This window comes from Carassius auratus, unplaced genomic scaffold (genome assembly GCF_003368295.1).
Source record: "Carassius auratus strain Wakin unplaced genomic scaffold, ASM336829v1 scaf_tig00015035, whole genome shotgun sequence".
In the NCBI taxonomy this organism is placed as follows: Eukaryota; Metazoa; Chordata; class Actinopteri; order Cypriniformes; family Cyprinidae; genus Carassius; species Carassius auratus.
The window spans coordinates 32,429-48,327 of NW_020524536.1; the positions used below are offsets into that span (position 1 = coordinate 32,429).

At 37.0% G+C, this 15,899-nt stretch overlaps 1 protein-coding gene across 2 annotated transcripts; it reads right to left on the minus strand.

Annotated features, from left to right (window-relative positions):
- Positions 1-6,304: 6,304 nt before the first annotated feature.
- On the minus strand, positions 6,305-14,861 carry LOC113074538 (Golgi resident protein GCP60-like). Of its 2 annotated transcripts, none has more exons than XM_026247391.1 (8): positions 14,537-14,861; positions 13,535-13,676; positions 13,144-13,284; positions 12,705-12,863; positions 10,964-11,138; positions 9,858-10,044; positions 9,322-9,585; positions 6,305-8,274 (listed from the first exon to the last, which is right to left on the minus strand). In XM_026247391.1, exons 1-8 carry the CDS (start codon positions 14,799-14,801, stop codon positions 8,060-8,062), a joined length of 1,548 nt encoding a protein of 515 aa, XP_026103176.1. In that variant the 5' UTR covers positions 14,802-14,861; the 3' UTR covers positions 6,305-8,059. The 2 variants fall into 2 exon arrangements, with proteins under 2 accessions (XP_026103176.1, XP_026103175.1); XM_026247390.1 differs by having other exon boundaries at positions 9,322-9,606.
- Between the last annotated feature and the right edge of the window lie 1,038 nt (positions 14,862-15,899).

Below are 15,899 nucleotides of genomic sequence, written 5' to 3' on the forward strand. Positions count from 1 at the left end.
AGAGTTCAAGCAGACAAGACCATCGACTAGCCTCTAAACCAGGGATCATTGTCCACATAGAAGAACATCAAAGATTACAGACTGACAGTCTGTCAGTACATCACAACCTGTTACATAACCACATCTTTCATCCGTCTTACTCAACTTATTCGGTTCTTTGTGCAGCTTCACTCTTGCGTGTGTGTGAAAAAAAAATCAGCCCTCCATCTTTAATCCATCTTACTAAACCTCCAGATGTCCAGAAGGCTGAACGTGACTGCATCTAACTGAGGGAAAACATGTAGTATTCTCACAGACACCAAAACACTACAGTACACACCTTAACAGTTCACAAAAAAAAACAATTACAGGTAGGATCATCCAACTTTGGATCAATAATTCCCCTCAGGTTGATCTCAAAATCTATTTGGCATATGGTTAAAACACGCACACACAAAACAATTAAAATATCCCTCCATCAGTTTCCTTCTAAACTTCATCTGAGATCAACTGAACCTTCAGTGTCACCACTTTCATAATTACCAATCTCAATGTTTTAGTATCCCCATTAGATTGCTCAAATCACATCGACGCGTCCACCATCTGAATAATAGGGAATCTTCCTATACATATACGGTTGTACCTGCATGAATGGTCATGTGACATGCGTTTTCGGTTGTGTAGTGTGGACAGAGCTCATTTTTTAAATGCAGTGGAAAACGCCAGTGTAGAGGAGGATAATTTTAACTTTTAAAACTGTAAAAAAAAAACGCATTAGTGTAAGCGGGACCTTATTGTCAGGCTTTTTACTCTTTTAGAATTCTGAGTGCTCATTTGAACTCAGTGCTCTGGCTGCACCATACTTGCCCTCTGGACATGCTTTACTAGCTGTGCCTGAACTGAGACACATTTTGGGAGAGCAAGGTGGGGATGAACTAATAAAGCAATGTAGTAGGATTTGCTCTGTGCTGTATCAGCCAGGCATCATCATCATCAAAAAATAAAAAACTTTCACCAGTGTTGTAAATACTATCATGACACTAATACCCTTTCCTAAGGCCACTCATATACATGTGAGAGGGCCTCATGCTGGGAAAATTGTCCCATTTACAAGCAGAAAGAGTCGATCATACTTCACATGTCCAGGCTTGACGTTATCTGATTTTAATCCTCATGGCTTTTGCAAGCTTAAAATCCCAGCACTTAAACGGGTAGATTTCCTGTTTCAAAGGGATGAGCAAAGGAAGAAATGCAACTAAAACATTTTAAATGGACATCAGGCTTTGCAGGTTTAAGTTTACTGGCTGACTATTATACTGTACGATTTTTCATCTCAAAATTCTATATCTTTAACCTCTCAATTACAAGTTTATAACTCACAATTCAGACTTTTTAATCTCAAAATTTAGTTACAAACTTAGAATTTCCAGTTAAACATCTATCCATTCTGCAAGAAAAGACAGAATTCTGAGATACAAATTCAGAATAATGGGGGGTGGGAGTATTGACTGTTAAATAAAAAGTCACAATAACCTTTTAATTTTTAATTCTGTGACAAAAACAGGCTTTCATATGATACTGATATTTTGTCCCTAAAAAATATGATGGGACTAAAATATATTCCTGATAAAATCAAAACATCAAAAACATATGGCTCAAAACCAATCATAAATATTGGTGAAAAACAGAGTCAGTAAAACTTTCTCCTAGTTATTACCACCATTAGTTTCAGGGAAATTCTAATTCATGCAGATCAGAAAGAAACTAGTATCATGGGACACATAATGTATAATGAAGTATAACAGGAATCAGTTCATTTGGTGGGCGCCTGACCAGGCTTTTGGGAATAGTTTGGCCCAACAGCTGATGTACATAAGTGAAATTCAGTGAATGTAGGCTGTAGTTTGAGTGTGTGTGTAACTAGCCCTTGCTGCATACATCAGGGGCTGAGGTCTGGTGGTGGTCAGGGAGTGAAAGAAAAGTTTTGCTGTTTTCCCATGCTGAGTGCTCCTGAGGTCAAAGGTGATGATTTTCCCTGGGTCTGGCTTTAGAGTTGGGTTGGACTTGGACCCAGAAATCCCTTCTGAGTCCATGCATACAAAACACACCAAACAAAGAGAGCAAACGCACGAAAGAAAAAAAAAAAAAAAAGCATTCCTGAAAAACAAGGAATTATGACCCCTAAGCTGTGATTATTTGTATCACTTAACTAACAAAAATGCTCACAGAACATGAGCTTTAGCTGTTTATGTAAATGCACAAACACACTGACATTACAACCAGACAATTAGATAACAAGCACAGCTAAATGAGTCCTAATTAGACCTCTGAGGATTGTAGTGTAAATATACACAATCAGAGAACACAGCTATCGCCTGATCTCTAAACACACTGGTGTGATCATTTACTGACTGATAAACTGCCAGATAGTGAACTAAAGCACTATTGTTTGTGTGATCAGCTCCACCCTTTCAGACCATCATATGCAAAACAAAGTCAAGCAGCAGACCTAGAAAAAGCCTGAGTGGAGCAAACACACATGCTAAAAATATCCAGAGACGACCGACAGAAATTCCACAGCTCAGAAGGAGATTGTGTGTGTTTGTATGTGCTAGGAATCTGACAGTGTAACAGTAAACAATCTATTAGTCCACTAACAGAATTGCATCTTTCAAAGAAGGCTACATGCGCAAAAACATACTGTAGGTAAAATGTCACAATGAAGGTCCACCCCAACCCCACTCCTAAAGCTGATCATTAAAAAAATGTTCAAATGAGATTGTTTGCATTCATACATATTCTCAAACAGTTCACCAAATTGTCAAATGTTTAAGATTGGCATGAGACTGTCTTAAGTCATACATCCTGTCTATTGTTACATGGTATGGTCTTAAGGGCAGGACATCCAAAGAAGAGCTCTCCCTGTAGGAACCGTTATTCACCTTCACTGGTGACTCGTGTTATTTGCAGCATTTGCAGTAGCACTGAACACACCCCTCTTCTATTAGACAGTGGATGGTATCATACCAGTTTACACTCTACATATATACAATATTAATTACCTATATGAACTTACTATATGGTTAGTTTTAGGATTAGGGTTTGGCTTAGGGTTACTTGCATGCAATTATGCATAATTAATTGTTATTATAATAGTATGTACTCGTAATGTGTAGCAAACACAAATTGAAATAAAGTGTTACAGTATAACCTATATAAAACCTGTTGTGTAACAGCAAAAGAAAAAAAAAGTTGAGTAAAATGGCCAGTTTGCTCACGTATACTGCAGTCCTCCATTAATATATTTATATTAATTAATTAATAAAGATTTATGTTTCTGAAGAAAATGTTCCGGCTGCATTTATTTGCTGAAAACAGCAATATTGTGAAATGTAATTTTCAGCATCGATACTCTTGTCTTCAGTATTAGCCTACATGATCCTTCAGAAATCATTATTATATGCGGACTTGGTGCTCAAGGCATTTCTTATTATTATCAATGTTAAAAACAGTTGTTCTGCTTATAATTTTGAGAAAATAAAATAAATAATAATTCTGGATACTTTGATGAATAGAAAGCTCAGAAGAACAAAATGTATTCGACATTTAAATCTTTTGTAACATTGTTATTAATGTCTTAACTATCACTTTTGATCAATTTAATGCATTCTTGGTGAATAAAAGCATATTTCTTGAAGAAGAAAAAAATCTTTAAGATATATATATATAAACCATAAAACCCTAATGAAGGTGTCCTGGAGGGGGGTTCTGCTGTAGGGGTGTCGGTGGGCGCAGATGGTACGTTACAGCAGATCTATCACGTCTGACAGAATCTCACCCCTTAAGGGAAACTGCTATCATTCTCCTCACCTCAAATCATTACACCAACATAACGCCATGTGCTTGTCCCATAACATTACACCCGCCTTTTGTCCTGCGGACCCAATCCATAGTTCATTCTGAGTGCAGCCTTTAAACTTAACGTGCAATTATCATTCAGTGGCTGCTATTAGATATATGTGTTCTTCAGAATCAATAATAGCGTAACAGCTTTTAACTTTCATCAATAAGTCATGAACAAACATACTTTGTGTTAGTGCTTAACAAATCCTGAAATTTCGACATACTGTATTATGATAAGAATCAAGTTCTATGTTCATTTTTAACTGATGAATTGCTATGTTTGTTATTAACTTAAAAGTATAACACTAAAGTAGGCAACAAATACGAGATTGAGTCTTTAAACTTACGTATTTTAATGCTTTTGGGATCAAACTGGCACACGGTGTGCTGTAATCTCTCCAAACGCAGCTGAATAGTTGATGTCCTTTGCGTGACCAACACAGCCTGAGTCTCAATTCCCAGGAATATGTCACTGGCATGCCGCGATAGATCGGACAGCTGAAGCAGGATATTAGTGAGTGTATGACAACACACTTCTTCCAAAGAAGAGAACAAAACAGGTTTGCGCACTCTGCGACCGTCCGGCGTCGTGAATCTCTTCTCGGAGCCAGCGCTCCCTCTCATCCTGCTCACCAGCTCAGGCTCAACGGTTCTCTCGGGGAACGGCATTTTAAATCGTGTTTAAATTTGAGATGAGCATCGGGTTGAGGGAATTTAAAATCCAAACGATGTATCCCAGAAGTTGCCGTGGGAAGAAGGTCTGCTTACAAAAGGTCCCGCCATAATTTTTTGAAAGATGCAGAAGTAGTAATGGGACGTTGCCGCTGGTGTTCGGGAGCATCGGGGAACATGAGTTTGAAACGGTTTGAAAGGAGCGAGTCGAACCGAAAATGTGAGGAGAAAGTATATGGAAAACACGGAGCGGCTTCCCAACCACCTGTAGGAACTGGAACTGGATTGGGGAAACCACAGCGCAGTGAGGGAGAGGTTACCTGCCTTTAGCGTCTGCTGCGTGGAAAACCCGGGATGGATACTGTGGATCTCGGTGTACCGGGCATCTTAATTATACTGAGTTATTTTTATTTTATAAATATTTATATTTTAAATACCATAGTTATTTCAGTCAATGTCAGAATTGTTTTTGGCAGTATTACAAAGTAAAATAAAAAGTATTTTTTTTATTCTAAATATTACATAAGGAAATATTACATATAAAAATATTTTAAGCATAAAAAAAAAGCATGTAAAAGAAAATATTTTCTGTATTTTTAAAGACAATAATCAGTATGTTCGGTATGGCTTAAAATAAGTTTAAATACGTTTTAATAAAACATTACTAAAATAAACGGTAAATATCAAGATATATATATAATATATATAATGATAGGTAAAAACTGATATCCTGAATGCACTGTAAATCGCTTTGGATAAAAGCGTCTGCTAAATGCATACATTTAATTTAAATTTAAATGTAATTTAATATATAGCCTACGGACAATTCTTATCATTTAACATTTACAGTACTTCAGAACTAAAGTTCAACAGTACAGTAAGTTAAGTATGAAGTAGTTTATTTACATAAGTAATTTCGTTTGTAATTAGAAAACTATTCACGGTTCATTATTTTAATCTACTGGTGTAGATACCGTCGCAATAAAAATAAAATAAACTGTCAATGTATAACCAGTCTGTTTTGCTTGTGAAAGAAACAAAAGATGCCGTTTAGAAATGCCCGTGGTTCATAATATCTACACTATAGCTCCATCTTGTGGCTGCAAGTGTAGTATGCTCTTAAAAACAAACCCAGACTGCCAGGAAGAATCAGATGATTTTGTGTGTGTGTGTGTGAAGGAAGTGGACTATTGTTTGTTGTGGCAATGGAACCAGCTAAGGCTGCATTTCTGGATGGGAGTGATAGTGCTCATTTTCCTGTTAACATTGAACCTGCTTAAACTTCCTTTTGCATTGGGAAACCATGGCTGATGAGTCACAAAATGCCCCAAGCTATCACTATAACAGCATTTGTGTGAAGATTCATTAATGAACTAAATTAAATGTGCTAACTGATGAGTACTGGGGGAAAATTCTTATACATCAATGATTTTTGATGAATCTGACTTTTATTTGGGTTAAATGTATTGCTGCTTGTATATTTTTATTCCACAAAATTTGGTTCTCTTTGTAGTAGGCCTATTTGTCAATATGGGCCAACAGCATTAAAAAAATCTAAATAGTGTTTCAAATAGTTATAAACATACGGCACCATCTATTGAATTTTCGGGCCCCCCAAAAAATTGCCCGATGGATATAAAAAAAAATTTAATGAATGAAACCAATTTTATCTATATAAAACAAACACATTGTATGAGTATGTGAACATGCACATGACTAGAAGGGTATCAGAAAATAATCAGGAGGTAAATACAGAGGAACGCAAGTTTAATCAGATATACGCTTCAGGACACTCATCCTCAAATGCATACAGATCACACTAGCAAAACCAATACAAAAACACTTCTTCATGCCTTTATGGTCAGAAAATCACTGGGGTTTCCACTTTTAAATATGAAGACAATTTTCAGAGCAGATACCCTATTGCCCGTGTTGTCTTTTCCCCAAAAGCTGTACTTTTAGTACCATGCCAAATGTTACACTTCCACTATACAAAAGGCCAGAAGTCAGCATTACAAAAATTGAAAAGGAAAGAAAAATACATGGAAAAGAGAACCACGAGAACTTTTGTAATCAATTTACTGTACACGTGACATTAATGTGGTCTTTGGACAGCTTTAGCACGACGGTCTCAATGAACACTGAATCATCACAGCTCTTAACACTCCAAAACACACTGCTTTATTCATCAAGTGAACAAAGTGTAACAGCATCCGCATCTCCTGTATATATGGACGATGCTTGATCACAGCTGGATAGCAGTGACCTGCATTACACAGGCGTCTTTGACATACAATCATGAACGCAACACATTTCACTCAACGATACAGCCAGTGACGAATCCAGAGTGCCTCGAGCAGATATTTTTGAAGAAAAGTCTGCAGATTCTCAGCAACTTCACTGTAATAATCTTCAATGCACTGAACGATCCAATAAATAACAGAAACGTTAATCAGCAACTCAAATGCAGCTTTTGATAGTTAAGTCTAAATCATCTATACAAACACTTCGTTATTAATATAATGACAATGAGAGATGCTTGTTATTTCTGTCATAGAGAACCAAGTATAAGAGTGACGAGTAGAAATTCCAATCAAAGTACATTAAGTTTGAAGTTCTTACATGGCTGTATGTAACTACATGCATAAAGCAACAAATGACCAAACTGAAAGGCAAGAATATTTCAAACTCCTAGCTGTGCCACATTAAAAGTCAATACTGCTAAATCTCGCATTGACGACGTATGCAAAACAAACCGAAAATTCACAAAGACAATACATCTGGGGCTCTGTGGAAGCAGAGAAGCAAATTATTGAGCGATGGGATGCATGTTATATGACTTACAGACACAAATATGACCCTACTCTAACACAGAGATTAATAAATATTAAATGTTTTAGACACAATCCATCCAGGTTTAGAAAATGCTGCAAAATCTCTTCTCATAAAGGCCTCCAGATCCACCTTTGCATTGTTAGAAAAGTCCTTTCCAGTCGTTTTATCTCACGATGCCCTTCAGTTCTGTGTGCTGATAGGAGGAAAACATGAGTACAGATGCACTCCATTGGCTGAATTACTCCGCGTTGACCCAAATAAGGAAGTACTCCAGTGTTCTGAAAGGCGTGTTAGTGTTTGCTCCGTCGTTTATGATCTAAACATGTCATTTGTAGGATGTATTAATTAGGACACACTAATATACCCTGCACCTTTTTGGATGACATTAAAAGATGGAGGCTGAAGTTAGAATATCAAGCACAATATCATGAGTACATCTTTTAGAGTGCAAAACAGAGGTGCCACGCACATGGCCCATCCCTCCTGGACTCAAACAGCAGTTTTCATACACACTGAAACACACACACACACACACGCTCATGTTAAATTTCTTTGTCCCTTCCCCAGTAGTGGGCATCCCATAAATTTCCTTATTTTTAATCTCACTCTCTTTCCATCTGTCTCTGTACATACACGCACACATTCCTGTCCCACAGTCTTGACTCCAGGTTTATCTGGTGTAATATACTCTGTAGTAGACGGTTTTAGACCTCCAGAGCGAGTAGGAGTTGTCAAACTTGAGCAAGTATATGCCACGGCCGGGATACTGGTGACTCCCAGCGTACACCTCCTCATGACAGTCCCGCCGGTACACCGGCACGATCTCATCCACCTGCGGTTTCCCAACCTCTTTCTTGGCTTTCTCCTCCTCAGACGGGCCTTCACCTGAGAGAAAGACAACAGGACTTAAATCTACAAATCAGATTTACAGAAAAGTGACAACAGAAACCCAATTCAAACAATCTATATAAACCTGAAATCGATTTCTTTTTATATCAAAAGTAGCCTTATGATTTACACAATTTAAAAATTCATTGATATTAAAATTCTGACTGTTACCAATGGGCCGGTAATTATTTTCATTGTTCAATTCTAAACAGTTTTGTCAAAATATATATAAAAATGTCAATTTCCACTATAAATTAAATTCCTAAATTATAGTCTTCAAATCTTCAGGTCAAATAGCTAACTTGGATGATATCATTGTAATAATACAAATATATATTATATATATATAAACCAAATATAAATATTTTTTTTTTTTCAAATTTTAGTATATTAATTATTTTACTCTACACCAGTAAAACTACAATACTCATGTCTTAATTTCACTTGCAAGAGTTAAACCCTTGTAGTGCTGTCAAACAATGAATCACCTACAAAATAAAAGCTCTAGTTTTCATAATGTTTATACTGTGTATATTTATTATGAATATATAAATAAACACGCATACAGTATATACTTTAAAAATATTTGCATGCCAATACTATATTCATATTTATATTATATATAAAAATATTGAATATACAAACTTAGCATATTTTTCTCAAATATAAACATTCACGTGTTAGTATTTATATATACATAAATATTACAAAGTGCACAAACATTTTATGTAAATGAAAACTTTTGTTTTGGAAGTGATTAATCGCGAATAATCGCTTGAAAACTGAACATTTTGTTTATTTATTTGCACTGACATCAAAACAATAATAAATAATAACAATAATAAATCACTATTTTCATTTTATGACCGATTTTAAAATTCTATACAAATTGTTTAAATAAAAACTAAAACAAAAAGAGTTAAACATTATAATGTACAGTATGAAAATTAGATTTGAGACTTACGAAAAGTAATTAAAATGAAAAAAATAATCCAGTATTAGCCGATAACATGATAGCAAAGAATCAAGACATTAGTTCCTCACCTTCTTCATCCTCGTCTTCGTCACTAGACTCGCTGACATGCACGCTGACCGATGCGTTAGTCGAGTCACTCCATTCAAAGAAGACTCCAAAGCCAATGTCATAATAGTCACTGGCAAACTCCCAGAAGAGATAGGAGCCCTCCTCGTGGGTGGGAACCCGGACGGTCACCACTTCCCCCCGGCCCACTGTGATCACAGAGTCCACATCCTGACGGATCTTCTCTTTAAAGTCTTTTATCTGTGGCCGCGTCCACATGGAGGGGGCTGCTATTACAGGGGGAGAGTCTGAGAACCAGGAATATGGTATATTAGAGAATGTGTCTTGAAATTCAACTCGGTTTCCCTTGATTTGATTTCAATTCCCAACCTCTATATTCAGATCTCCATTTTACTTCATTTGATAGATTAATATGGATATATATCAGGTACAGTAGGCTTTTTTTCTAAATGGGAAACTGAGAGACAACTTTTGTTTGTTTGATTTGAAGTTGACATTAACAGCAGTTAATTGAAGCGGTAGAAATGCATAAACTCACCAGTGGGTCCATTCTCAGTGACCTCGTCTGCAGGCTCCAGGTCTGGCTCTTGTTCTAAGCTGTCAGTAGTGGACTCTGCCTGGCCGTTCAGCGTGGGAGCCTCCTCTCCAGCAGAAGGCACGAACACCTCACTGGCCTCTAATGTAGACAGCACAATAGCATCCTCCTGCTGTTTCTGCAGGGCAGCCTGGCGAGAACAGTGAAAACATTGACAACTGTAACAAAAAAAATTAAATAAACAGTCCAGATCTATACAAAATGACATAGAGGTTGGAGAAACCAGCGTCCATTATTTTAAATGATCAATTAAACTCCCATTAGTCAAGCTTAGATGGAAACTTAACAAGTTGGACCACAGCAGCACCCAGGGAAATGTACACAGAAATAAAAAATGAATTGAATCGGTGAGTCAAAGTCCATAACATGACAATAAAACCAGTTTTGCTTTCAATGACAGGTGTGTAAAACACATTCAATAATCTACATACAAACCAGATCCTACCACTGCAGTTTTGTTCTTTATACCAATCATTATTAACTGGTGGGATGCATACAAGTCTTTTCTGAATCTGAATAATAAAATGTGACAATTGCATAATGGTGAATAGCAATATGAACAGGCTTATCAACTAAGATCACGGAGAGACACGGAGAGATATATACACTACCGTTCAAAAGACGGGTCAGAAAGAAATGTTTTAGAAAAAAAATCTCTAATGTTTACCAAAGCTGCATTTTGTAAAATCAAAAATACAGTAAAAACAGTGATATCATTTTATAATTTTAAGTTCAACATTGTAATATATTTTAACATGCAATTTATTCCGGTGATGTCAAAGCTGAATTTTCAGCAGCCATTACTCCAGTCTTCAATGTCACATGAACCTTCAGAAATCGTTAAAATATTTGATAATTTGCTGTTATATATATACACAACAAATATATATATATAAAAACGGTTTTACGGTTACTTTAATTCATCCTTGCCTAGTATGTATTTCTCTAACGGCTCAATTTTTGAACAGTACTGTAATAGTTCATGCATCACAGAAGCATTGCAAACATGGGTGGGACTGGAAGAATGAATCATGGGCTCTCTCTCTCACCTGCTGTTGAGCGAGCTGCACCTGATACAGCTGCTGCATGTACTGCTGATAGTGCTGCTCCTGCAGCTGTCGAATGAGGATGAGCTGCTGCTCAGGACTGTCAGGGTACTGCTGCGCTGCATACTGCTGGAACTGCACCGTTGTCTGCGCATTCAGTGCAGCCATGATCTGCAGCCTAACAATGAAAGGTTTTGTTTAACGCCAGAGAAAGTGAGAAAAAATTCATTATGTGCACAATCAAGCATTACTAGGGTTGCACAGTGTACCAGTACTAAACTAGTACAAACAACAAGCTTTTTCACCCTTTTTAATGAGACACCAATTTTAAAGGGGTCATATGTTGATGATTTCAAGTTTTCCTTTCTCTTTTGAGTGTTACAAGCTCTTGGTGCATAAAGAAGATCTGTAAAGTTGCAAAGACTAATCTCAAATCCAAAGAGATATTTTTTAAATAAAAGCTAAGGGTCAACCACACCCTCCTAAAACGACTCATTCTAACACGCTTCAACATCTATGTCACGACGTGGGAAGATTTGCATAACACCGCCCAAATGTTCACGCAAAGAAAGAAGGCATAACTTTTATTACCTCCGTTAAAGCCGCCACCATGTAGTTAAGATGCTGTGTGTTTCGTTGTGAAAGCGAAACTACGTTGTTTGGCCTTCCAAAAGAGAAGGACAACTAGAAATCAGTGGTTAAGTTGTATTTAAAACACTGTTCCAGAACAGTTTTTTGTCTTGTCGTGCCGAGACAGGGCCTCACAGTATGGTAAGGGACATAACATTTCTGTCACATGCTTGATGAATTCGGCCAGTCACAACACACTGTATAGCTAGCCAATCAGCGCACACCTTGCTTTTCAGAATGATGAGCTTTGTAAAAATTGAAGCCTTTCAGGCGGGACATAGAGGAGTAACAAATAAAGTACATAATGTGGAAAATAATGTTTTTTGAACCTTTAATACTAAATACACAAAATAATGTTCTTTATGCAATGTAATATGACCTGTTTAAATAATGTGTATGACAGCTGAAATAACCACCCACTATTTCAGGTGGATGAAAAATTATTCTACATGTGGCTAAAGACTTTTGCTGCATTTTCACGTGTCACGAGTTTTCAAATTACTGAAAGTGTTTACAGTCCTAGTTTAATTTCATCTGTCATTCAAGGCCATTTATTTGTTGCCTAAGATATCGATTTAGTATCAAAGAGACTGGCATTTTACAGAAGCCAAAAAGTTGGTATCGGCCCAACCCTGGGCTCTACTACAAAAGACTTGAATACACTACATAATTTAAAAATCTGAACAAATATTAAAAAACCAGGCAACATATCCTTGTTGACTTTGTATATGGTTACAAAGAAAAACTAGGTATCATACACTAAACAAAACTGAGAACCACACACTACCAGGTCATTCAGAAAAAAAACTAAAATATTACCCCAACCTATGAGGATAACCCTTAAAATATTATTGTGCAATGTTTATTATTACAGAAGTTCCAGATACAAAATATGAAAAAGTGTTTTATTTTTTTTATAAATGACTTGGACTGAACAACATTGTATATGATAAACAATATTCACTGACTGGTCAGAACCAGTCTGATGCTGAAAATATATATATATCTGGACAAAAGTCAAGTGGCATATTCCAGCCTTGAGTCTTTCAACAGACATTTTCAAACGATTCTGTTTTGCTTTAAGATCTGACACATTTCAACAAGTGTCACTCACTTCTGTTGCTCTACACGGAGTCGTTCCTCCTCAATTAGTCTTCTCTCCTCCTCTTCTCTCCTCAACCTTTCCTCTTCCTCACGTCTGCGTCTCTCCTCCTCCTGCCGCAGTCGCTCACGCTCCTCTTCCTCTCTACGCCGCCATTCCTCTTCCTCCCTCCTTCTCAGGAAAACAAGACACCATACACAACACAAGAGACATCTGTGAGTTTACGGAGAGAGTGTTCGGGTTTTTATTTATGAAGACCAATTCTTTTTTGGAGCCCAAATTTAGTTTACGTTGGCATGATGGACTTCTTTACAAGACTGTATCTAAAGAGATCCTTTAGGTTAATGGGTAAAACAGTAAAGAAGTCTAATTTAAAAGTGTGTGACACTAACAAAGTGAGAAGATAACATTGATGAAGGAAAAATCAATCATCTTTATCTGCAAGTCTGACCTCTTTCGCTCTTGCTCCTCCTTTTCAATCTTGTGTGACGCGACGAAAGGTGCAAATAAACTACAACATTTGTTCAACAGCTTTACAAACTCCAGCATGGCCTCATCCTTCTCCATGTTGCCCAAAGATGCCCATTCCTTTCTGAAGAAGTTACAATTGTTATTGCAGATCCACAACAAAACCCCTAAATGTCACAGTTCACATTATACAAAAGCTTGTACACTACAACAGCTCTACGGCATCTATAGGAAAAGTATGAATAGCATTTAAACACACACATTATGATATATATATAAGCTCAAGGACAACACTTTACTAGCACTGAAAGATTAAAAGTTATGTGACTAACAGCAGGGAAGTACGTCCAAGTCAAAGATCAATCTATGTTTACCTGCGGTCATTTCCCAGCACATCGAAGAATCCCACCTCAGGGGAAGCATCTGGGTTGTAAGGGCCCAGCAACACTTGTTTATGGAGGGCTACCAGACGGAGTTTATCCTCATAGGTCGGGTGGAAGGCTTTTCCATCTTTCTCTGAGGGACAAAAAAATTGCGGACTCAAAATTGCAACAGGCTCTCATTACAATAGAAAAGGGATTTCTAAACTTTTTTGTCAGCCAAACCACTCTGAGGCTAAATATTTACATGACATGAACTCTGCATCAAGTGGGTTAATGGTCAAATGAGATGCATTATTTTTGCTTTATAATTATTTTTAGTTTTACAGCAACTCACAAAGCCAAGTCCAAGTTTACAATGCCATATAATGGAAATTTGCTAGTGTGTTATGTTGTGTTTTTTGTGCACATAGTAGTTAAAATGTTATGAACTAGACACAAGGGACATGTTAACACTCAGCTGGTCTCTGAAACATCTTGATTGGTGCATTAGTTGTGCATAGCTGCATCACTTAAGACTATAGAGCTGATGCACACAACCATATTGTTTAAGAGGGTGTAGACTTGTCGAAAGAACTAAATATTTTATTGAATAAAATCTACAGTGATGGTTTTGCTGTCAAAGAGACATACGGAGTACAGCACTAGTGGTTCACTAGTCTATTTTGAATATTTATGCAGTCTTTCATATAGAGACACTTTGACTTGAAGTCATCAGTCAGGCACATGACACACACACAGTGGTGCGGTCACCGACTGGGTCAGTTCCTAGAGGGGTTTAACCCTGAACTCTGCAACTGAAGTGAACTACAAGACCTGTAGAAGCAAAACTTTTCACCAAACACCGATGAGTGAAAAAGACAGGACTCTATTAAGAAACAGCGACCTCACTAAATCGAAACAACACTGCGAGATCAATCTTTATCGGAGGTAACAATGCTAATGCATGTTTGTGTTCAGTGAATGTCTGTACGTGTGTATATTGACATAAAATACCTTTAAAGAATCTGAGCGCCAGCCCGTAGAGCTCGGCTAAAGGAAAGCCCCATTTCCTCTCGATCGTAGTGCTGCTAGCAGGGTCGCCCTCCTCCTCCTCCCCATCGCCGCTCAGCTCAGGGTCTCCAGCGCTCTGGCCAGCAGACGCCTCGGCCTGCTCCTGTTCTCCCTCGGAATCCGGGCTCAAAGTCAAACCGTCGATAGATACTTCGAGCCGGCTTGAATTTGCACTGTTGAGGTCGCCGCTCTGAACCTCTGTCGCCATCGTGCAGAATGTCAGCTGAAGCAGCCACGTACCTACTTCCGTTCAGCTCCGCCGGGACTTCCGGCAGCGTGACGTAGAAATGTTCGACTACAAAAGCTTCATAACTTTTAAATATTATTATGCAATGTTTATTATGACAGAAGTTCCATTTGCAAAATATAAAAAGGTATCATTAAAACTAATTTGTATTTTATTTTACAAATAACTTGTACTTAACAACATCGTGTATTACAAAGTAACAGTATTGTAGTGTTTCACATAAAATTGAAAGCCTATCGAGCATGTAATATTTAGGCATTTTTTCGATGTATATTATATATAAATATATATTTTATATAACATTTACCGACTAGCAAAATATCCATCACTTATAGTATAACACAAATTTCTTTCAAATTAAGGCAAATAAAACAAAAAATAATTCAATTAAAAAATAAAAATTTAATTTTAGTTTAAAATTACAAAAACTTACACAAGTAATTTGACAATTATCAGTGTCACTGAAAAGAACTGGTGAACATTATCATGTTCTCACAAACCTACTTTAATTTTAAATAATTTAAACCACTATTTATTTGGTATAAAAAGTTATTTATTTTATATTAAGCAACTGCTCATGTAGAGGCCTACTGCATTTCTCCAACACAAGTGTAGTTACAATGCCTATCCAGCAGAAGGAGAAATATAGATAGTTAAAGGGATAGTTCACCCAAAAAGGAAAATTGATCATTTACTCACCGTGATGTTGTTCCGAACCTGTTTGAGTTGCTTTCTTAGGCCGAACCTAAAAGAAGATATTTTTAAAATTGCTGGTAATCAAACAGTTGGTGGTTGTCATTGACTTCCATAGCGAAATGATGACAGAATTTTCATTTTTGGGTGAACTATTCCTTTAACTTTAGATCTGTTCAGTGACAGCGTAATGAGGTGCTAGGCTATCAAAATAATGTTTTATATCTTAATATAGGATTCGAAATGAAAAAGCTAGTGATGCTACTCTTCACACAAAACTGTTGTTTTTGTAAATACAAATGATCGAAAGAAAAAGAAAACTTGTAACCTGTGATCTTGACCTCTGTAGATCAACCTGAGGAGCAA

Excerpts from the sequence above, each read along its gene's own strand:
- LOC113074538 (XM_026247390.1), bottom strand. The coding sequence starts at position 14,801 with ATGGCGACAGAGGTTCAGAGCGGCGACCTCAACAGTGCAAATTCAAGC. Across the intron at positions 13,677-14,536 it reads GGCGCTCAGATTCTTTAAAG|AGAAAGATGGAAAAGCCTTC; the intron begins GTATTTTATGTC and ends TTTGTCCCTCAG. Across the intron at positions 11,139-12,704 it reads CTCCGTGTAGAGCAACAGAA|GCTGCAGATCATGGCTGCAC; the intron begins GTGAGTGACACT and ends TTTCATTGTTAG.